General features: G+C 35.7%; 1 protein-coding gene across 3 annotated transcripts in view; it reads left to right on the top strand.

Moving 5' to 3' along the window:
• WDR19 (WD repeat domain 19) overlaps positions 1 to 23,090 on the top strand; it is a 40,915-nt gene that overhangs the window by 6,796 nt on the left and 11,029 nt on the right. For all 3 annotated transcript variants that reach the window (XM_064418384.1, XM_064418385.1, XM_064418381.1), the window contains exons 9-29: positions 1,208 to 1,381; positions 2,588 to 2,658; positions 3,795 to 3,967; positions 4,066 to 4,180; positions 4,921 to 5,027; positions 5,446 to 5,568; positions 6,861 to 7,010; positions 7,535 to 7,682; positions 8,325 to 8,529; positions 9,111 to 9,270; positions 9,862 to 9,972; positions 11,596 to 11,705; positions 12,822 to 12,879; positions 13,103 to 13,249; positions 13,362 to 13,444; positions 14,674 to 14,757; positions 15,792 to 15,938; positions 16,359 to 16,483; positions 18,066 to 18,178; positions 19,042 to 19,110; positions 19,469 to 19,546. In XM_064418384.1, coding sequence (XP_064274454.1) covers positions 1,208 to 1,381; positions 2,588 to 2,658; positions 3,795 to 3,967; positions 4,066 to 4,180; positions 4,921 to 5,027; positions 5,446 to 5,568; positions 6,861 to 7,010; positions 7,535 to 7,682; positions 8,325 to 8,529; positions 9,111 to 9,270; positions 9,862 to 9,972; positions 11,596 to 11,705; positions 12,822 to 12,879; positions 13,103 to 13,249; positions 13,362 to 13,444; positions 14,674 to 14,757; positions 15,792 to 15,938; positions 16,359 to 16,483; positions 18,066 to 18,178; positions 19,042 to 19,110; positions 19,469 to 19,546 — 2,551 coding nt within the window. The remainder of the gene's footprint in view (positions 1 to 1,207; positions 1,382 to 2,587; positions 2,659 to 3,794; positions 3,968 to 4,065; positions 4,181 to 4,920; positions 5,028 to 5,445; positions 5,569 to 6,860; positions 7,011 to 7,534; positions 7,683 to 8,324; positions 8,530 to 9,110; positions 9,271 to 9,861; positions 9,973 to 11,595; positions 11,706 to 12,821; positions 12,880 to 13,102; positions 13,250 to 13,361; positions 13,445 to 14,673; positions 14,758 to 15,791; positions 15,939 to 16,358; positions 16,484 to 18,065; positions 18,179 to 19,041; positions 19,111 to 19,468; positions 19,547 to 23,090) is intronic.

The raw sequence follows: 23,090 nt of genomic DNA, 5'->3' as shown, positions 1-23,090 counted from the left end.
AGAAGTTGAGTATTTTCCAAGTACTTCTGATAAATGCTAGAAACAAAATCATCTATCCCATGCTCAGACTGGATTTTTCTTGGCTGTATTGTAGACTTTTCAGTAATTCTTTTCCAAACACAGGGTAGTCTACATTTTCTAATTGTTCTACTTGATGATTCAATAGCTATAAAAACAGTATATTCCAACAGAATCACTGTTGAGATGCTCAGCTTTAAACAAAAATATGTTGCTGTCTTGACAGAAGATTAAATGGATTTATGGCTTGTTTTCTGTTTGGATGAGTAACTGATGGAGGAGCTAGGGGTGGAATTGTGTCCTTCAGCTAGTTTGTTGGGTTGCAAATCTGTGCAAAGTTCTTGTAGCCTTCTTATTGTGCAATACCATTGTTCGGGTTCCTATGAAGAAAACCTAAGCTAGAAGTTTCAGATCTGTACCAAAAAGTAGCTGTACTATTTCTGTATCTTCGAATCATTACGGTTTAATGCCCGTTCAGTCAACATGGAATTGACATCCCTTTACACTACAACTCTAAAAACTCCTGAAGCTATATGCTTGTTAGTTTATGACCATGTGTAACAAGGTGTACCTGGGCTGTTTCCCTTGCAATGATTTTTCTTGCAGTTCAGCTAATGAGATATTGTTTGAATTCATCTTCACATGCTCTAATTATTTGTGCCTTAACCTCTTTACTTCTACTTGATACTATGAAAAGTAAATAGAATATTCACAAATTTGATGCTTTGGTACTTCCACTGTGTTTGCAGTGCCCTTAAGGACACAGTGACTGGCATTATTGTTTTGACATGTCTTTGATGGGACCACATAGGCCAGAACCTTGAAATGAAAGTTGCCATCTTCTTGTATTCTTATTTCAATGAAGATACCAGAAATCTTTCTCCTGACATCACTGCCAGGTGTTCAGCTTGCTGAAAATAAAGTGGCATTATAGAAAACAGGAGACAATAAAGATGACTTACAAGGCATCTGGGCACAGACATGATTCTGTCCTTTAGGGACCTTTGATAGTTTCCCCTTAACCTATTTTATATTATGTGGTTCAACATGAGATATATAAATTCCCATAATTTGTTTATTTTTTCTGTTACTGAGAGGCATTGACTGTACCACAGCAGTCTGAAAGAAAATGCTTTTTGCATATTGCATTAATAGATCTCTTTCCTAAACTGTTGTTTTTTTGTAACAGGTATGGTGATGGCTATATTATGATTGGTTTCTCACAAGGGTGTTTTGTAGTCATTTCTACACACATTCGTGAAATAGGACAAGAAGTCTTTCAAGCTCATAATCATAAGGATAATCTAAGCAGCATTGCTATATCACAGTCATTAAACAAAGCTGCATCATGTGGAGACAATTGGTAAGTGGTGGTTTTATACATAAAGAATAGAATTAATCTCTCAGGACTGGAGCTACTGGGCATTCACACTCTGCTTCCTAAGGCTTCAAGGCTCCCTGAGAAGTGAATTTAGAAAAGGTAAGATTAATGGCTCTGTGGAACTGCTGCACTTCCTAGAGCTAGGAGAAGCTATTATTGACAAAAATCTCTGCAACTGTAATTAATATCATTAATTGTAAACAAAAAAGAAATAAAATTTAGTATGTATTTTTCCTTTTGATTAATTATTTTTCTGTTATGTTGCTTGGCAACAAGAAAGTCCAAACTTCTTTACTGAGAATTATTGATTAAACATAAACATCTGCTTAACAGCAGGAGAAAAAATAATTTAAATCTGCACTGAGTATGTTGATACCTGATATCATCCTCTCCAGTGTTTGGTCTTACCTGCAGTCTAGACAAGAGTTGAAAAGTGTGAACAATTAAGGAAATAAATGACTGGAATTAAATACACTGGAGTTTTTCCAAAATGTTTTGTGCATATGATAGAACAGCTCTTTTAGCTCCTCATCTGCTAATCCCTGATTCTATGATATTTGAATTCTTCAGCAAAAGAGGACTTGTGTCATAGTAGGAGTCCAACTGTTCTCTCTGTTCCCAGCTCTGTGTAGGACCAACTGCTGATTTATGACACTTTCACATCAAGAGTGGTATAACTGTGAGCAAAACATGGTGCAACTTCAAGCACTTGAGCTGTTGTACAAGGTTATTTCTTTAAGGAGGGGTTTAACTTGCATTGAGTGACATGACAGCATAAGTAAACTCTCACTCTGTCCCTTTTATATCCAGCTGGATTGAAAGTATTTTTTGCATCCATGTTGCAAGCCCTGTGTGTCCATCAGTAATGTCTTTTAAAACTAAAATGCTCTAACAGATCAAAATGGAATAACAGTCTATGTTCCCTAACCCTCAATTCTTTCAAATTGGCTTTGTGCCTTTTCCTCAAATTTTCGTTCTCTGAGCAAATATTTTTGTACTGTGATACAGTGATACACTATTTACAGTGATGGATAATAATGTGTTGTTTTTTAGGAAATTGAAGACATTTTGCATTTGTGTTCTACTTTTTGCTCCATTAGGCTGTCTTGATTTGACTGGGTTTCTTTCAGTTAATGATGACTGAGGTTTAGATTGGTGGGAATGACTGACTCTTTATTTTTGTTTTAGCATCAAAATCCATGATCTGACAGATATGAGAGAAATGTATGCCATAATAAACTTGGATGATGAAAACAAAGGTATGTTAACTTTCTCCATAGGGATAGAAGACTTTTCAAATTAAGTAAACTGGAATTTTGACAGTGTCTTTGTTCATGGAGTGAAAGTACTGCTGTTGGAAAAACTGTGTAAATACTGAATTTTTCAAAAACTCCTGCTTTCCCAGTTTGTATTTATTAGGTGACCTGTAGCAAAATGGGAGCATATTTTACCTATTCAAAGTATAGAGAAATACAGCTCTCAGAATATTTGATCATTTAGTGTTGTGTGTTTTTGAATCTGTTGCAGTGTATTCAGATTATTACAATAATACACTTAACTGGTTTCTGCTTCTTTCCATGATTTTTTGGGGTGCTTTTTTGCATGTCTTGTTTTAACATTGATATTTGATCTGTTTTTGTCCTGATGTACAGGACTTGTGCCTGTGGCTTCCAGAACAGTGTTACAAAACCATTTTCTTGAGTAGTGAGTTTCCATTCTTATCTCCTCATGTAGTGTTTGTAAATGCTTCAGTTATTGTCAAGTAGCTGGTTGCCTCCAGCACTTTTATTTCTGAAAACCTTCCTTTTTTGATTTTTTTTCTTTTTAAGAAGTGTAGGATATTTTCAGCACAGTTCCCTGTCTCCCTTGGAATATTGGTATTAGTCTGTTAGAGTATAGTGTTCTGGATAGCATTTTCAGACACTGAGGAACAAACAGCAGTTCTGTGTTTAGTACTTACTGATTTGGCAGTAAGGGGAATAAGATTGAATTCTGCTCAGCTACTTCCAGTATTATGGATCACTTTGAATGTGCTGCTTGAACTGAATGTGCTCTTTACAGTGTTGAAAAGAGGAAGAGTGTTGATCAGTTTTGTAACAGATCTGTAATCTGGCCTGGTGGAAGGTGGGTTGCACCTAGATGGCCTTTAAGGTCCCTTCCAGCTCACATCACTCTCTGATTTTGTGAAGTCTTCACTCTTGGGAAAATGCTATATTAATTGTGTTTGAGTTGACTGATTCTAATTGATCTTGGAATTGTATTAATAGGTTAGCTTTGGTACATTTATTCTAGGTATTAATTACTACAATTTTCACAGTTAAGAGCAAAATAATTGCTTGTTGGTTACAGTAGTTAAAGAACTATATTTTTTTACAACAACTTGTGAATATTTTAGGTGTAGATCAGATGGCTTGGACAGATGATGGACAGCTGTTGGCAGTATCTACACGAAGAGGATCCCTCCATGTTTTCTTGACAAAGCTTCCAATCCTTGGAGATGCTTGCAGTACACGGATTGCATACCTCACTTCTCTGCTTGAAGTCACCATAGCAAATCATGTGGAAAGCGTATGATAACCTCTTCCTTTTAAACTTGATGGAGATGTTATTAAAGTAAGTATTAAAAGAGGATGAAAATTGTATTATTTTGGTTTTTTTTCTTACAGGAGCTACCAGTCACAGTTTCTGTTGAAGTGGAACCCAGTTTTGTCGCTATTGGTGTTTATCATTTGGCTGTAGGAATGAACAATCGGGCTTGGTTTTATGCACTTGGAGAGAATAGTAAGTATAAATTTTGTTCTCTTAAAACTAATGCAGCACTCTATATTTTATTGTATTAATTTAGTATTGTGTTTAGCAGTTCTGGACATTCCATGTTGTACAATAAAAACTTGAGTTGCTAATTGTCCTGCTAGGATGGGATAATGATTTTCGCAGGCTGAAGCAGTTATGGCAAGGCACTGTAAATAATGGAAATAAAACTTCTCATTTGAGATTTGAAGTATTGGTCATGAAATGTAGACTGTTGCTTACTTGTTTTTTTCACATCTATCTTGTTAATCAGTGAAGGACTTCAGGCCTTTGACACATTATATATCTGTGTCTTAAAGTACTAAGTCTGGCAAAGTTCCTAGGAACTATGATCAGGGAGTTTAAATTTTCAGTTTGGCAGATCTTCATGTTGTTTGTATGGGATAAGAAAAATTTGGTTATGCCACGTGCAAATTTTAGATGGCAGATTTCAAACTTTCATGTTTTTCTAAGCATCCCTTTTTTTCAGTAACAGTAAATTAAATAAAACTGTAACAATACTAGTCAGAGTTGCATAGGAAAATAGTTTCTTTCATAGTTTGTAACCAGTTCTCTGACTGCTAAGAAGCAAGTCTCTTTATGTGTGCCTTGTCCCCTCTGTTTAATTGTGAGATTTTCAAATTTGCTTCCTCAGCTGCAAATTTAGTTAAGTGAAGACCTGTACAAAATCAAAATATTTTTACCTTATCTTTTCTGTTTGAATCTTTTAGATGTAAAAAAGCTTAAAGATGTGGAGTACCTGGGGACAGTAGCAAGTATGCACCTTAATTCTGATTATGCTGCTGCTCTCTTTGAGGGTAAAGTCCAGCTGCATATGGTAAGAGCTCTGGCAATTTGAATTGCCAGTGTTAAACTAATGAGTTGATATAAGCTGAGCAAGTTATTGTAATATTAAAAATCAAATAAAATGGAATTATATTCAGTTAATGGAGATAAAAATTAGAAATTCTTCAGAATAGTTTTGCTGGATAAGTAAAATAGAGAGCTGAGTTTCTGTAGGCTTAGAAATACAACCTACACTAGAAGCGGTGAAGAAAAATGTTTTCTTGTCAGCTATTTAACAAGTTTTGTTTTAAAGGTCTCTGGTAATGTGACAGAAGCAGATGCTAGTTTCTTAAGGGATGCATATGCAAGTTCTTTTTCATCTCATTTTCTTACAGATTGATACAAGCAACACTATGATACCCTATTGTTAACAGTGGAGATTTTCAGTTCATTCTGTTCTTTATATTTAGATAGAAAGTGAGGGTTTGGGTGCTCAGGAAGAACGAGAAACTCGACTTTTCCCAGCAGATGATGATAAATACCGAATTTTGTGCCATGCCTTAACTAGTGACTTCCTCATATATGGTACAGATGTGAGTATTACTTCTTATAAAGGATCTTTTTAGATGGAATATATTTCTGTTTGGATTTTTTTTATTACTGTTCATGCTTTTAGCAAAATAAAAAGTGCATCTGTGAACTTTAGAGTGGATTATTTTTTATACAAGAACTTTGAGCAAATACAGTCAAAATTGCATCCAGCTTCCTTTACTGTTGCATTTATATGATGTGCATTGGCAGGAAGGTTAAATTTTGCTTTTACTAGTGTTTGTTGCAAAACATTGCTTTTAATAGCAGGACTTAATTCTGTTGCATTAGTGAGAGGGTTAGCAATCAAAATGTCTTCCAGATATAAGTAAAAACATAGCACTTTCCTTGCAAATTTGTTGATTTAGGTGGTGATGTGAAAAATGTGGACAAAAAGGTACTGATGTATACAAATGTCGTAGCATAAATTAAAGCCTTGATTTGCTACTGGAGCCTTTTTCAAAACACAATTCTTTTTACATGTTTCAACAAGGATAGGAATTAAGGAGGATACTGAAAAAGGATGTGGATATATGTATGGATTTTTCTGGAGATATTTTTGTGTATGCGGGTAGTTTTTTTGTCCTTTTAATATTTTCTGACACTGGAAATACAGGACACATTTGGCATTGTAGTATCATGCTCTTTGTGGTATCGATTGTTGTACTGACCTTACAGAGGAAAGGGAGAACCACTGTCCCTGGTTTAATAACTGGTTTAATAACTTGAGTGATTTTATAGCAGATGAGGCTTTTCTCACCTTCTCAGTACCTAAACTGGTGCTGGTGAATTTGAAGTACTAAATTTGCAACCAATCAATCTGATGTGTCCAAATACTACCATTGATGTCACAAGCCACATTTTTAAAAAATATATCTTTAATCACAAATCAGTTTGATTGCTTTTATTCCCTGAGTTAGGTATCTCTCTTCTTAAGAATGTGTGGTTCTTCCTTGGAAGCAAATTTTACAGCTGTTTTTGAAGGTTAGGCTTCTCTCAGCAATGAGACAGACATTTCATTTGTTTAGAGGACTGCACAGATGTCTCCACAAAGCAGAGAGAGATAAATATCAAAACCAACAGAAAACCCCTGAAACCTCCCAAATCCTTTCTTTGTCCCCCAAAAGTTTTTCCTGTCTTACCCAAAACAGAGTGTGAGTATGAAGCAAAAAAACCCACTTAGAAGTACTTTTTTTTAACACTTGGTACTCTAAGATGAAAGACACTACAGCCAAACTAATTACCTGCTTGCCTCTTACTGATGTAATTATTAACATTTTCTACTATTTCTCGTTAGACTGGAGTTATTCATTATTTCTTCATTGAAGACTGGCAATATGTGAATGAATATCGACATCCTGTCAGTGTGAGAAAGATTTTTCCAGATCCCAATGGAACCAGAATGGCTTTCATAGATGACAAAAGTGATGGCTTTGTCTATTGTCCAGTAAGTTTGTGTGGGATACCAATACAATATATGTACAAGCAGGCTCTTCAGTTATGTAGTGTTTTTGTTGGAAAATGAAGATGATTTTGGCACTCCAGCATGTATGGTGCCAGAAGAAATTGTCAAGGAAACTTGAAGATAATTTAATGGTTAATGTAAGGAAATAAAATCTGTCATACTAGATCAGGACAATTTAATTATACTAAGTTCCTGATCGGTAATTTTCAAAAATATATGTGTTTGTGTATTTATTTAAATACAGATAATTTACTCGTGTTTCACTTCCCCTCTCCATACCTTTTTTTAAAAAATAGTAAATATCATTTATATAATGTGTATTTTCTCCACTTCATATTTAAATTCTTGTGTTATTCAGAATCACTACTTATAAGGAAACTTTTTCTTAAAACAATTTTCGTATTTCAGCACTACTTATTTTTAAAATTTTTAATCACAGCTGGGATGAATATTTTGTTTCTCACCTTAGTCACTTGGTAGTAATTTTACTTTTGCATTACATGTAGGTAAATGACAGAGTATATGAGATTCCAAACTTCTCACCAACCATTAAAGGAATCCTGTGGGAAAACTGGCCAATGGATAAAGGTGTTTTTGTTGCTTTTGATGATGATAAAGTATACACTTACGTTTTTCATAAGGATACCATTCAAGGTACCATAAGCTCTTTAAAAAGGTTGTTCTTAAAGATTATACTACTTAGTTACTAAAGTAAAACATGTTCTGACTTTTCCTTTGTCTTAAATAAAGTACAAATAGAAGTAAATAGTACTACAGAAGATTTGAAGTTATGTATAGAAGATTGAACTTATGTATAGAAAACTAGTTTCTTTGCAGGTTTCTTTGTAAGGCTTCAAGGCATTTTGGTCTCAACTCCATAAGCTTCTAGCTATTATAAAATTTCATCTGAAAGTTACACATTGTGCTTCAATTGTATGTTGAAGCATTCATGAGAAAAATGTCAGGATCAGGGTGACAAAACTTGCATCAGGGTCACAAAACTTGTATTCATTGAAAATGTTAAAGTTGTAAACGTAGCCATTTCTACATTTGCAAGAGAGAAACATTGAAGTTTACCTACCAAAGTTTGGAAAAGGACCTTACTGGTTTAGAAGCTTTACATTCTGTATATTTACTGAAAGATGTGTGCTTGTGTAGTTGCTGCTGACTGCCAGAATTACAGACCCTGAATTAATGTCCTGCAAATATTCATGTTTTCAGCTGCTTGCTATACTTTTTACCATGTAGGGATTTTTACAAGACATCTTTTTTTTTCTTCCTGATCTTTGAATCTAGGATCAAGGATTATTTTGGCAGGTGGCACGGAAGTCCCCTATTCCCATAAACCTTTGTTGTTGTATAATGGAGAATTAACTTGTCAGACTCCGAGTGGGAAAACAAACAGTATCTATTTAAGTACTCACAGTTTCCTTGGCAATTTGAAAGACTTTGGACCTGATATGCTGAGACAAATGCTTACTCAGACTCTAATGTTGAAAAGGTACATCTGCATCCTAATTATATTGTATAAGTTGTTTTCTTCTGTGCTTGTAGTTCAATATGGCATATCCTGGTGATTTTAAAGTGTCCTGCTGAATATTGATAAATCAGATTGATCTGTTAGTTCACATAGCTCTCCAGGTAGACCAAGCAAAGTAAATGACCTAGTGATGATTAAGGGTTTGGGTTTTTTTTTCAGTGTTGAGTAAAAGCCTAAAGTCATTTTTTTCAAGACTTATTCAGGACTTTGTGACAATGGCTCCTCTGAAACTGGCTGAGGGTGCTTCTGTCATGATCTTCTCCCACTGTAATGAAGCAAAGCAAAATCAGTATAATGAAAAGAATGCCAGAGTAGGGAAAGCAGATGGTTTCCTGAAAAAGTGTGGTAGAAACAGGAGAAATAGAACTGTAAGGTACACATTTGGATTTTTCCTTTCTTCCTGATGCATCTCTCTCTCCATGGCTTAGAAGCAAATGTTTTTATGTTTTCTCTAATAGAGAAACAAAAATGTTGAGAGGGAGTTTTGAGTGTGAGTAATACCTAAAATTAAAACAGTTGTAAATGTGTTTTATCTTCTGTAGGTTTTCTGAAGCATGGGAGGTTTGCAGCCTTCTGAATGACCAGTCTTGTTGGAATGAGCTGGCCAAAGCTTGCTTACATCATATGGAGGTGGATTTTGCAATCCGTGTTTATCGAACATCTGGTAATGCTGGGATGGTGATGTCACTTGAGCAAGTAAAGGTAAAATATAAAGTCTTATCTAGGAAATATGGCAATTTAATTCCTCTTCGAGAATTGCTGAATTCTTGGGGGGTTTTTGTAGGGTGAAGGGGTTGTTTTTGTTCAAACAGAAACTGTGTTGCTTTCAAGGAATATAGGGGATAAAGTGTCCAAACTCCAGACTGTTCGCTTGGTTTTCTCTTGAAGTGGTTGCAGTCTCTACTGTAATGCACAGTAATTCTTTCTGCATTTGCTTGAGAACAGCAGAATATATTCATGTCTCAGGCACTGGGAGGCTCTTATTTCCTTTTGTTATTTTTGAGAACATGTTGAAGACTGCTATTAAAAATTTAAAAATAAAACCAGATCTATGCATCTAAAAGTGAAATAGCACCTTAAAATTATACTTCTGCAAATTGTTGGTTTTAGACAGTGTTAGCTGTAGTGGCACATGAGGGCTTGTTCTGGTTCTTAGAATCCAATACACATCATTGTAAAATGTAAGGATATTTAGTTTTACTAGTTTGCTTTATTTTTCTTACTAGATTATGTTATTTATACAGTATTTATTTTCTTTTGGACTACTTCTGCACCTATTATGTATTTCTACAGGGAATAGAAGACCACAACCTTTTAGCAGGACATCTTGCAATGTTTACTAGTGATTTTAATCTGGCTCAGGATTTGTATCTGGCATCCTCCTGTCCTATTGCTGCCCTTGAGGTATTTGTTTAAGATATGTTTATTTTCTGCTGGTTTTGTTTCCAGATTAATTTTAGCTTCTGATAATTTTGTCCTTTTATGGTTTTGATCTTGCCATTGTGTGACTGGAATCATACACTATCTTGAATTAGAAGGGAACCACAAGGATCATTGAGTCCAGCTCCTGGCCCTGCACAGGAGAACCCCATGAGTCACACCATATGCCTGAGACTACTGTCCAAATGCTTCTGGAACTCTGTCAGGGTTGGTGCTGTGACTGCTGCCCTGGGGAGCCTGTTCCAATGCCCAAATACCCTCTGGGTGAAAAACTTTTTCTTGAATTGATACCCAATGTGAAACTGCCCTGACACAGCTTCAGGCCGTTCCCTTGGATCCCATATCTGGGCACCACAGAGAAAACATCAGTGTCTGCCCCTCCTCATCCCCTCACAAGGGAGTTGTAGACTGTGACAAGGTCTCCCCTCAGTCTCCTCCAGGCTGAACAGACCAAGTGACCTCAGCCACTTCTCATATGGCTTCCTCTCAAGGCCCTTCACCATCTTTGTTGGCCACCTTTGGACACTCTCTAACAGCTTTAGAGCCTTCTTATATTGTGGTGCCCAAAACTGCACACAATATTCAAGATGAGGCTGCCCCAGCACAGAGCAGAGCAGGACAGTCCCCTCCCTTGTCTGGCTGGTGATGCTGTGCCTGATGCCCCCCAGGACAGGGTTGGCCCTCCTGGCTGCCAGGGCACTGCTGGCTCATGTTCAAGTTGTCATGGACCAGGACCCCCCGGACCCTTTCCAGTATCTCATTCCCCAATCTCTCTGTACATCCAGGGTTGCTCTGTCCCAGGTGCAGAGTCCAGCACTACCCCTTGTTAAACTTCGTACAGATGGTGAGTGCCCAGCCCTCTAATTTGGCAAGGTTTCTCTGCAGGACCTGCCTGCCTTTGAGGGAGTCAAGAGCTCTTTCATATTTAGTGTCATCAGCAAATTTATTTATTATACCTTTGGGTCCTGAGTCCAAGTCATTTATTAAGATGTTCATTCATGAAGAGCACAGGGCTGAGGATGGAGCCCTGTGGAACCCCACTAGTGACAAGTCCCCTGTCTGATGTCTCCCCATTCACTGTAACCTTTTGTGTCTGACTCATGACCCAGTTGCTCGCCCATCCCCTGATGTGTTTATTCAGCTGTGGGCTGGACATTTCGCATTCTTTAAGAGACCTCGTTCAAAGCTTTATTGAAAGCCAAAAAGATTACATCAATTGATTGTCCTTAGTCAGCTAGGTGGGTTACCTTATAATAAAAGGAAATAAACTTTGTCAAGCAGGACTTCAGTCTCATGAATTCGTGCTGGCTGTGACCAATGACTGCGTTGTCCTTGAAGTGTTTTTCAATAACTCCCAGAATAATCTTTTCCATAATTTTACCTGGCACTGAGGTGAGTCTGACAGGCCTTTCATTTCCAGGGTCAACCTAACAGACCTTCCTTCATCATGAACATCTCTCAAATTGTCTGAATCTTTCTAGAATATTAACTCAATATTTGTATAATTTATTAGAATACTTTAAAGTTCAGAATAGAAGTCCAAATTTGATACTTGTATCAGAAACTGTTACTGTTCTTTGTTAATAGATGCGAAAAGACTTGCAGCACTGGGACAGAGCACTGCAGCTGGCCAAGCGTCTGGCCCCGGACCAAATCCCTTTCATATCAAAGGAATATGCAGTGCAGCTTGAATTCATGTAAGTTCTCCTGTAAGGCTGTAGTATAAGAATAGTAAACCAATACTGATGCTCAATAGAAGAACACAGAATTGAGATATTTCAGATGACTGCATTGCTGAGAGAGGACTTGGTGAGGTCTTGCAGCTCTAGTATGATGAAGAGGAGTTTTACAAGGAATCTTTCATGCTAGAGACATGTTAGTAAATCATAGTTCCTAACTCTGGTGTATGTAGGTTCTTTGCCACTGGTAGTGGCAAATATAATATCATCTACTAAATAAATACTTTGGTGCAGGCAAGTGCTTGGAAAATAGAGAAAGTTGAAACCATTTAACAGTTCTTACATTGGATGAAAGCCATGCCTTTTGCCTGTCTTTCTTTAAATATCTGTAAGTCTTTAGTTTCTTAAATAATTTAGGTAGAGGTGTGTCAAATTTCAAGGCTGCAAATCCCTGAAAGACAGAAGGTGTTAACCATTTGACATGATTTTAAAGTCTATTTAGTAGTTAATTCTTCCCAGATGAAACCTGGTCTGTTTAATATCTAAGTCAAGAGGAAAAACTTACCTATTAATAGTTTGTGGACAACTTCCTCCCCTGGCAGTACACCTGGCATTGAGAGAGGACACTTGCTGGTTGCAGAAGGGGAGGAAAGGACACAGATAAAGCAATGCAACCATATAGAACTTGAGTTCTGAATATACTCCAGGGGAAAAAAATTGCCTTTGATTTTGTGTTGCAGAAATTATAAGTAATTTCAAATATTAGCTTCATTTATCTTGCAGAAAAATCTTGAATAGAGCTGAGACCATTCAGGTGTATTTTGCAGATAGATTATTTCTGAAGATATTTCTAGGGAATTCTATTTTCTGCCTTTCAAGGGAGATTTATTGGTCCCTGTCCAACAGAATTGAGAGATGGAATTGCCTCTTTGACTGAGAGCTTGATTAAGTCCATAGGAAGTGCCATGAAATTCTGTGTAACTGTCCACCTCTCGCATACTTCACAAGCTTCTATGCAGCCATTATGTCTACTTCAGAACAGATACATGCATAATGCATGCATAAAGTTGTAGGAAGGCAAACATCTCTTCCTATTAAAAATATTTGTCTGTGTAACTTCCAGTTTTCTTTTAGGGGTGATTATGTTAATGCTCTGGCACATTATGAGAAAGGAATCACTGGAAACCACAAGGTAATTCCTTTTTAGTAATGATAGAATTGTACTGTCACAGTATACATTAAGTTGTCGTGTTTCAGTCTTATTTGAATTCCAGATTTTAAATTCATCTCTAAATTAAGTGTTATTAAGTCTATAATGTTTTGTTAGTTTGTTTCAATGCTTGATTACTGTTGCTTTTGTGACCTGGTGTTTCTAATATGTAATCTATAGTTACTGCTTTTCATTTGATTGCCAGTACCAGGAACACGATGAAGTTTGCCTTGCTGGAGTGGCTCAGATGTCCATTCGAATGGGAGATGTCCGTCGAGGGGTGAACCAGGCCATGAAACATCCCAGCAGGTTACTGAAGAGGGACTGTGGAGCTATTCTGGAGAATATGAAGGTACTCAAGAGAGTTAATATGAGTTAAGGCTGAATATGTGATTTTACTAGGTTAGTAATTTATTTATGGTCTTAATTTAGAAATAATATTTTAATGGTTTCCAATATTTTAGCAATTTTCAGAAGCTGCTCAGCTCTATGAAAAGGGACAATATTATGACAAGGCAGCATCAGTATACATCCGTTGTAAAAACTGGTAAGTACAGGTTTCAGGGAAATGTTATCTTTCAGAGGATTTTCTGGGGTACTCTTTGGAAAAGATTGATTCTCTGAATGGCACAAATGCCTCATTAACTATGTTTCATTGATTTTATTGTTCCAAATTCAGGCTAAAGATTCTCTCAAAAATTTATGTTGTTTTAATATAGTCTTACTGTAAATGGGAAATATTTTTTTCCTTTTTTGTGTGTTTTGTTTTAAGTTTCCTGCAATTTCAAGTTCTTTGTGGGTGTGTGCACACGCACACATCCACACTGAACTTGGTGCGCACTGAATATAGTAATTATATTTGTGTAGTTACTGTTTAATTATTTAGATTTCTTAGTTTTATATCATGCATAGCTGAGTTTGAGTATTTGGACAGTTGGAAATGATTCAAGAGTAGCCAGTATCATAATTTTCTTTTTTTAAGTTAATTTGATTATTGTTAAGTCTCTGTTGGAAAAGTCAAATTTTCTGAGAGATTTAGGGGCTCAGTTCTGGCCTAATTACATTTTATGGACTTCTCACATTAGGAACCAATTGGACAATTCAGTAAGACCTCTTTTGTATGAGTGCTCTAAAGATTAGGTTGGAATATTATGTGCATTTATTTGAAAAATGAAAATTTTATTCCATCAAAGAATTGTCAGTGGTATCAAAATGAGCCAGGAGAGCACTCGGTTAAGGGGAGTAGCTTGCAGTGATCATCTTGCTAATGATCATCTTGATTTGGGAAGTGGGAGGTACAAGCTTTGTTTACTCTTGCAGAGGTGGGGTTTAGTTTGAAGAATGCCCATCTTTTAGTCAGAGAGGTGAGATTTAAGGTCAGCCTCTGTTGAGTCTCTCATGTCCTTTGTCCTGAAAGGCCAGCTGCTTAGTTTGCTGCTTTTTATAGATCTTTGAAGTTAAAGTTTTAATACTGTGCTTCTTCTGTTGGTCAATCCAAGAACACCTGAGGTAAAAATTATTGGTCTAACACTTCTTATGCTTGTACACCTCAGACTTAAAGAGAAGAGACTGTCTTCAAGGCCTGTATGCTCATAAAGCAATCTGTAATTTTCTTCTTACAAAGTGCAACTTTTTGAAAATATTAAAATTAATTCAAAGTTTATCCATTATGATCAGTTTTTTCAGACTCCGTTTCAGTGTTGATATAAATATGCCAGTTTTACCAGAGAAAATTTGGAACCAACTGTATTTATTAAATAGCTATTATCTTTCTAGGGTAAAGGTTGGTGAACTTCTTCCTCAGGTTTCATCTCCAAAGATTCACCTACAATATGCAAAGGCCAAGGAAGCAGATGGCAGGTACTTATGAATGCTCTTTTTTAATATAAAAATGTTATTGCTGTTGTTGTTATTATTATACATTAGTGTTTTTGTAAAATAAATTAAAACACATACTGAAACTTTTATAAAAATGGATTCTAAAATAGGTAAGCTTAAGTTTATACTTAGTGTATTGAAGATTTGAAACATAATCTAAGGACATTCATCTGGTATCAAAGATGTGTTTCTAATTGTTTTCCTGTCTAAACATTAATATCTTTCTAACAAAAATCATCAAAGGTTTTAAAGTACTGAACGTCATTCCACTTAGCAGTTTTCAAGTTCAGTTTGTTTCTAACAACTCTTTAGCGGTGATTTTAGAGGTCACTCAAAGGGAAAATAATCATGAAAGAAATTTTTTCATTGTAGAATCAGATTATTGGTATATCTTAATGGCTGCACTTGCATAATAATAATACAAAGTTATTAGCTGAAGTGAAAGCCCCAGATGGGTTATATTTGATCACACAATGTAGTTCTTCCTAGTCCTTACTGTAAGTAAACTGCTTGGGAATAATGATACTTTAAAATATGAAACAGCACCAGAGTTCAGTGTTTGCATTGATGGGACTGGAAAGTACTGTTTCTGTCAATTGCATAGTGGAAGAATGAGACATTTCTTGATCTTGTCTAAGAACAGAAAAGAGGTCTTATTTTTTAAATTGTACACCTAGCTATCACGTTTGTTTTTTATTCCCTTGCTCTCCAGGGATTTCATATAAAAGAGATGAACTGTTTTTAATATATAGCAAAAGAAATGCTGGCAGAGTAGGTCAAAAATAGTATTGTGGTAGACATTTTTTAATTGCCTCTGCTTTTAATTTTTCTCAGAGAAAATGAAATAGAAACTAAAAAGAATATAGTAAATGCAGAACAATGCAATTACATGCAAACTGAAAGGAAGTTGACACAAAGTAATCTCACAGAAATAAAGTACTTTGTTTCCTTCACACCATATTATAAAGAATTATTCACAAAGTTAAAACAACTGATGTGGAACCATTATTTTGCAGGTACGCGGAAGCTGTGATAGCTTATGAACATGCAAAGCAATGGGATAGTGTCATTCGACTATATTTGGATCACCTAAATAATCCTGAAAAGGCTGTTAATGTTGTGAGAGAAACACAGTCTCTTGAAGGAGCAAAGATGGTGGCCAGGTAACAATCATGTTATGCACATTAAAAAGAAGTCTATATCTGTTGGGAATTTATGAAGCTTGCTAACATATTAGACTCTGGTTATTGGTGCTTGGCTAATGACTGTGTAATTCAGTTAATTGATCTGAGTTCTCTAAGATTTGGGCAACTAAATAGGTACTGATTTTTTTTTTGGTTCTTGTTGGCTTTCTGAGTAAAATTATATTAATGTGAAGTAATGCATTTAGACAATAATAAAAAATTGCCATTCTGTATTATTAATACTAAGTTAATTTTAGGAACCTACTTAAAACAATCGTGATACAAAATGGATTAGAAGTGTGTCATATTTGTATGTACGTTATGTACTATATTCCTAAAACATTTGGTGTATTCATTAAGCTAATTAGTACTAAGGTATTAATTTGCCACTCTGATTAGATTCTTTCTGCAGCTTGGTGACTATGGTTCTGCCATCCAGTTCCTGGTTATGTCCAAGTGTAATAATGAAGCTTTCACATTAGCTCAACAGCACAACAAGATGGAGATTTATGCTGATATCATCAGTGAGTATTCCAGGCTCATAGTTTGCTTGCATTATGTTTTACTCTTCTTTAACTTAATTTTAACCAATTTGAAATCATAAGAGAATGGGTGTTTAGTTTTGTTTCCCATTTCCAGTCATCATGCCCAGATTTGGTAACGCGTGTACTTCAGGCCTACAAGCCAGACTTTGCTTTCAGCTTTGCCATTTCCTTGGTTTTCAAATCCTATGGGGTTTTTTGTTTATCCATAGAGATAAGACATTTCGACTGTTTTCTTGTGCCCATTGAGGAATCCCCTTTCTTTGACCTTGATACAAAATGGAACATTTCAGTGGTACAGTTCTTGATTTCTGTTCCCTTTTCCTTTTCACTTGGTTCCAGCTCTTTTCTTTTATGTCACTTTTTTTCCTTTTCTACTCTTTAAGTCCCTTCGTGGCCTCCTCTTGTCTCAGTGAGAAATGGAAAGGAGATGTTACTGAGAAGCTGACTTTTATCTTAAGCCATCAAGCCCATCAGAGTCCACCTTGTCAATTTGTACCAAATTTTGTAGTTTCCATTTGTGTGAGCCACCTTTGAAGAGTGCCCTATCAGCTCCACATGTGTATCTCCCAAATTCTCATCTTTTCAATTAATCTCTTTGTTTAGATGCTGATTTCTTATTGTGAAGGTTATAAAAGCTTGGCAACAGTTAGCTTGGAGATGTATGGTTGCTGATGATTGTCAAGGTGGCCACAATTGGTCTACAGTTCCTTATGCTTTCTTACTTCTATCCAAAATAGGATGTCTCAAACTGTAATCTAAGTGGAGAAAAGAAGTTTAAAACTGTCTTTGGAGTAGTGGCTGTCTTTGTTTTACATGTGTACAGCAGAATGGAGTCTTGGTTAGAAGACTTAAGTAGTACTCCCTGCTGCCACATGGTTCCATTGGCCCTGATAGCCTTGCTTTGTACAAGTGTGCTTCCATATTCTGAACCTGTGAAAGTGATTCAGGTGACAATCTCATCATCACTTGCCCTGCTTTATTGTTGCCTGGACGTGATGGAAAAATTCATTATCAGATCATAGCAATGCCATTGTATTATGCTTTTTTAGAAGAGAATGTAGTGACAGTATGAAAGGGGGATAGTTTTAAACTAAAGGAGAGTAGATGTAGATTAGATATTAGGAAAACTTATTTACTGTGAGGATAGTGAGGCACTGGAAAAGGTTGCGCAGAGAAGTTTTGGATGTCCCATCCCTGGAAGGGTTCCAAGGGCAGGCTGGATGGAACCCTGAGCATGATCATCTAGTGAAAGGTGTCCCTGCCCATGGCAGGGGCTTGGAATATTTAAGATCCCAGCAAACCCAAATTATTATATTATTCTATGATTCTGTGAACAACAGAAGTCTCATTATGGTGTAAGAACTGTGGAAACAGTTATTAGTCTGACATTTAGTCTGATTAAATAGTAAAAAAATGTGTAAGACAATTTGGGTCTGTCTGGCTTTGGTTTTCTTTGGATGTCAGTAGAAAAATAAAGTAGAATAGGAATATGTTCATTCAGTAGGGTCTTTGTCTTATTTAATAAGAATACCCTGCTGTAACTCAGATCTGTCTGTTACAGGTTCTGAAAGTACTACCAATGAAGATTATCAGAGCATTGCACTCTATTTTGAAGCAGAAAAGAAACATTTTCAGGCGGGGAAATTTTTCTTGCTGTGTGGTCAATATGGACGGGTCAGTACTTAAAGGATAAGCCAGTGAAAGTTAAATGTTTATAGAAACTGTTTAAAATACAGTCTTCAGGAAAGTTCATATTAGATTTTAAGTGCCTTAACCAATGGCATACTGATATTTTTTTAAAAGGGTAAAGAAGGTAAGCAAACTATTTACATTTACAGTTATCTAGGCTGTGTTCCATGAATAATACATTGCCATGCACACAGGTTTTTCATAGCAGTAGAAGCTTGAGGTGAATCAGTGATAGACTGTTGTCAGTGAACCTCTGAATATCATGATCTGCAGCAGCAATTTATTTACATTTCATTGGCTTTCAGTGGAGTAACTAATTAATTTAATTGCTGTAGCATGCCCTAACTGAAAGGTTTTTTAAAAAGAGAAAATATGTTAATTGAAGTATGTTGATTGACACACTTTTGATCAGTTACAAGTCTGTGAACTGATGCTTGTTAAATGTTTGACTTTTGCGTACTGAAAATACATATCACAAAATATGACTGATTTTTGCAAATTATGGCCATTGTAGATGACAGCTCCTTCAACTGTGCAATGGAGGGCTCCATGACATTAAAAATATTATGTTATTAATCACATTGTGACATTAATTACATTAATCATTAATTTGTTCTCATCATATTGCTGTGAACATCTCTCAAGGCAGTGAAGGTGTACACCAGAATCTGGCGAAGTCTCAGTTATTTCTTGCATGAGTATCTGTAAGAGCAGCTGCTACCTCTGTAGTTGAGATAAGCATTCTTGCCACTTGTCTTATCAAAACACAGAGAGAGAGAACCTGATAAAAATTAGAAAAAATTAGTTTCATGTATCTCAATTTTAACTTTTCTTCTGTATCATTTTAGGCATTGAGGCACTTCTTGCAAAGTCCAAGCACAGAAGATAACTTGGCTATGGAAATGGCAATTGAAACAGTAAGCAACTTTGTTAAAACAAAATATTCTTCATCTTTTTTAAGAACTTTACCTTCAGTACTATGACATTTTCCCAGCAGCACTGAGTGTGTTTGGTTAGATTGCAAACAGAAGGGAAACTGTATCATAAAGAAGATATATAAACATGTCTAAAAATCTCAACACATTAGAAAATAAATACAAACTGCTGCATGTCAAAGCTGATGAACCAAAGAATCATCTGGTTTGAACATAAAGAACTAAAAAAATCGTGTTCTGAATCTATCAAGTTTCAGTGCTTTATCAAAAGACTACTTATAAGTAAGTTATTTTTCTCTTCTTCTTTCATATCATAATTTCTTGTGTCTTTTTTTAATAGGTGGGACGGGCAAAAGATGAAGCCCTAACAAATCAGCTGATTGACTATCTTATGGGAGAGGGGGATGGCATGCCCCAGGTATTGTATTTTTTTTCACTGCTATTGTTTCACATTTCTGTGCTACAAGATATTTTGAGCTTACTTCCTCCTAAAATTCTTGGTAGGCACAGACTGTGCTTTAGCTTTCGTTAAGGAGCAAGACTTGTGTGATCATTCCATAAGCATTCATCCAGTAACTCCAGATTCAGAAATATAAGAAAGGAAGCAACTATCTTAGATATAATAATTTTTCTTCAGTCATCTTTATGAAAGCAGGTAGTTGGACAGAGGAGGTCCAAATCAATGCTCATAGTGAGAGTAAGAGACAAAGCTGTTTGTTGTTGCCAGTTTGCCAGCTGGCTGTTGCCTTTCCCAGCTGGACAGTCACATGTGTATGTCTCTAGACAAGCTACAGCACTGATCTCTTCTTGCAGGAGCAGAGTTGATCTGACTTTTGTAGTGGAAGAAAGTAAGGTGCAAAGTAGGAGATGCAGGTGAAAACCCCAAGGTTGACCAGGCTACGATAGTTCTTGTGTTCAACATCAGTGTAAAGCATAAAATGTTGCAGACAGGTTTTAGAAATCAGCAACTCCTTTTTGATTTCTGAATGGTGTTGATGATAATAGAGCTTGTTGTACATTCAGTCGTATTTGGGCTTGAGTTCATGGAATTAAGTGCTGAACCACTTGAAGTTTTACTACCTGTTACAGCAGACCTGGAATGTGGGCTAAATAGGGAAAGCCAGATCTCAGGTGAGGGTGCTGCAGTCTGCTATCGATTCCTTAGTCAAGGGATTTAGGGTTTCATACAAAGTCATGGTAAATACAGTCAGGTGCAATATGATATATATGGAAGAATAAATTATGCCTTGCTGAGGGCAATAAGGTTTGGTAATTATGGATGATAGGGGCCCGGTGTACTAAGTTGATTTCACCCCTAATAATACAGCTGTGGTTTACAATTCTGTTAGGAAGTTGGAAACTGTCTCTTTCCTCCCTGTATGGATTGAGATTTTAGACTTTTAAAGGCATTGAGCATTTGATGGCCAAGCAAACTTTGGTTTTGTAAAAGGTAAAAAAATGAGAACCAAACCAAATTTCTATCTCTTTATTATTTACCTCTTACTTTACCTTTAATATGAAATGTGAACTTCAGTAAAATTATGAGAGAAGCAAAACATGGCAAAACAAAAGTAATTCAACTGCAAGAACCCAAAGAGAATTAAGCTGTTGGAAGCACTGGATGAAAAATCTATGCAGTATCAGTGTTAGCAAGACTAATTTCATATTTATGCTGGAAGTTGGGTGGAGAGAAACTGTAGCTCCCAGTCTCTTTTCTCAGAACAGCAGTCTAGCTGCCTCATTCAAAGGAGTCCATGGGACTGGGTAAGGGAAGTGAGCTACAGTATGATCTCCATAGTGAGGACATTCTAAGATTTTAGAAAAGATTTAGGAATTTTTTGAATGCCATTATTGCTATATTTAACATTGTTTTGAACTTCAGTGCAGAGCTTTGTTTTCCTTCTTTAAAAGCTCTCTCTTGTTCTTCTGAATGCTTTATTCCAATCTACCATAGTCTCTCTCAGTGAGTAACAAAATTTTACTTTATCCAATCATACATATTTGCTTTAAAACCAATCATTATCTTCATTATGCTATGGAGACTGTTCTTGAATTTATCAAGCAAGATATTATTGTTTTTAGAAAATAGAAGCTTCTATGTTGTGGCATTTTTGTAAAGCTGAAAGTAAGAGTGAATTTAATAGTAGCCATGCAGCAGAAACTTGCTCATCATTTCAAGCATTGATCTTCAAACCAGATAATCACTGACAGCAGGCTGATTGCTTTAAATCTTTCACAGCCAACAGTTGTGTGGCATTTCAATCAAGTGTCATATTATCAAAATTATTATGCTTACCAAAATTTTGCTACGCTATGTCTGACTATAAACTATTTCTTAGATGTCTGATTATGCCAACTATCGTGTTTGTTAATTTGAACATATATTCTGAATTTGTGATGTGTGCTCCTTGAGGGAACAATAACTAGCAAGGTTCTGCTGTTTTCTGTGTGCATATTTTCTGAGTACATTTAAAAAGAAAAATTAAACTAAAATTATGAATATCTAATATTAAATCAGATTGCAATAATAAATTTTCCAAAGACCTTAGGAAATGTATTGTATTAGAAAATTCTTTCCTGTATTTTCTGCTATTTAACTTACTGATTTTAAAGGTAGGAGTATGAAAGTAAAACATGGAACTAATGTTTCTTGAATTGCTTTGACCATTTTCCATTTTCTCTTTTTTTTTGGGGGGGGGGGGGTGGGGGGGATAAGTATTTAAAATATATTATTTAAGTCAAATATAATCAGGAACATGGCAAATACCATAAAAGACCACTGGTCCATGCTAGGACAGGGTCTTTCCCTGCAGCAGAGGAAAGGGGAGAAGCAGCCTGGATGGGGACATAGTGCTGCTTTCTGCTAATCAGCAGTGGAATGGCCATCTGTGGCCATTAGATGATGTCAGAAGTTGGGAAGAATTATGTCACAACCCACTATTTTTACTGATTTTTGGTTTACCCCACTAAGGGAATAGCAATTTTTCTTTTAAAGGCAGTTTACAGTGGATAAATAATTTCTGTTAGTATAAGTAGTTGCAGTTACTTTATTATCCAGATAACTATTTAATTGTTCTTAAGTCACAATTCTTAGGATGGTCAACCTTTTGATCATGTGTTACTTAATATTCTGCTCCATCATTAATTTTACAGCAATTACTTTTGGTCACCTAAAGTTTTTCCTTCTATTTCAAGTTAGAAAGAAGATTTTGTCTTCTCTTTTCTTTCTGTGTGTGATTCTTTCCCTCTTGCTTTTATTTCTGTGATTTTTTTTCTTTGCTACTTAAGTGCAATCTAATCTTAGCAGTCATCTTCTCTACAAGGAAATATCTGTATATCTTTAATATTTCTGTTCCCATGAATTTCTGCTTTTTTTTCTGTATCTGAGACTTGCATACAAAGCCCAAACAGTATTCCAGAAAATAATACAATATTGATTAATACAATTATTGTTGTAGTAATTTTTATACCATTTTAATATAGAATACACATGTTAAATGTTTGGATGTAATACCAATATTGCAGAATTGGCTGGTTTGGATTTTTTTGCACTCCATAAAGTTGCCAGTGTTTTGCTTTTTTTTTCATTTGTACATTTAAGTTGGAACCATACCATTATATACAATATTTAGCTTAATTTAATCTCAATTTACCAGTTATAAGATTATCATGTACAGGCTTTATTTTTTGTTGACACCATTTTAGAAATCACTGCTAATGATATAAAATAGTGACACTCGCCCAATGTTTTTACATTTATTATTTCCTTTTCAGCATAAGCATGGTGATTTTATTTTGCTTTTTATTTTTTATACTTCTTTAATAGCAATAAATAGAATATTTTGAATATTTACTTATTCTATTCCTATATTTTATTTTGTATTTTTAGGAATTACCTCTTGAGGATTTTCTCAATCCAAATTGTCTCAAAACCAAACCAACTCTGATTTGTTATCAAAGAC

The sequence above is a fragment of the Passer domesticus genome, chromosome 4 (assembly GCF_036417665.1).
Source record: "Passer domesticus isolate bPasDom1 chromosome 4, bPasDom1.hap1, whole genome shotgun sequence".
NCBI classification, from domain to species: domain Eukaryota; kingdom Metazoa; phylum Chordata; class Aves; order Passeriformes; family Passeridae; genus Passer; species Passer domesticus.
This window is presented reverse-complemented; position numbering and strand designations above follow the sequence as displayed.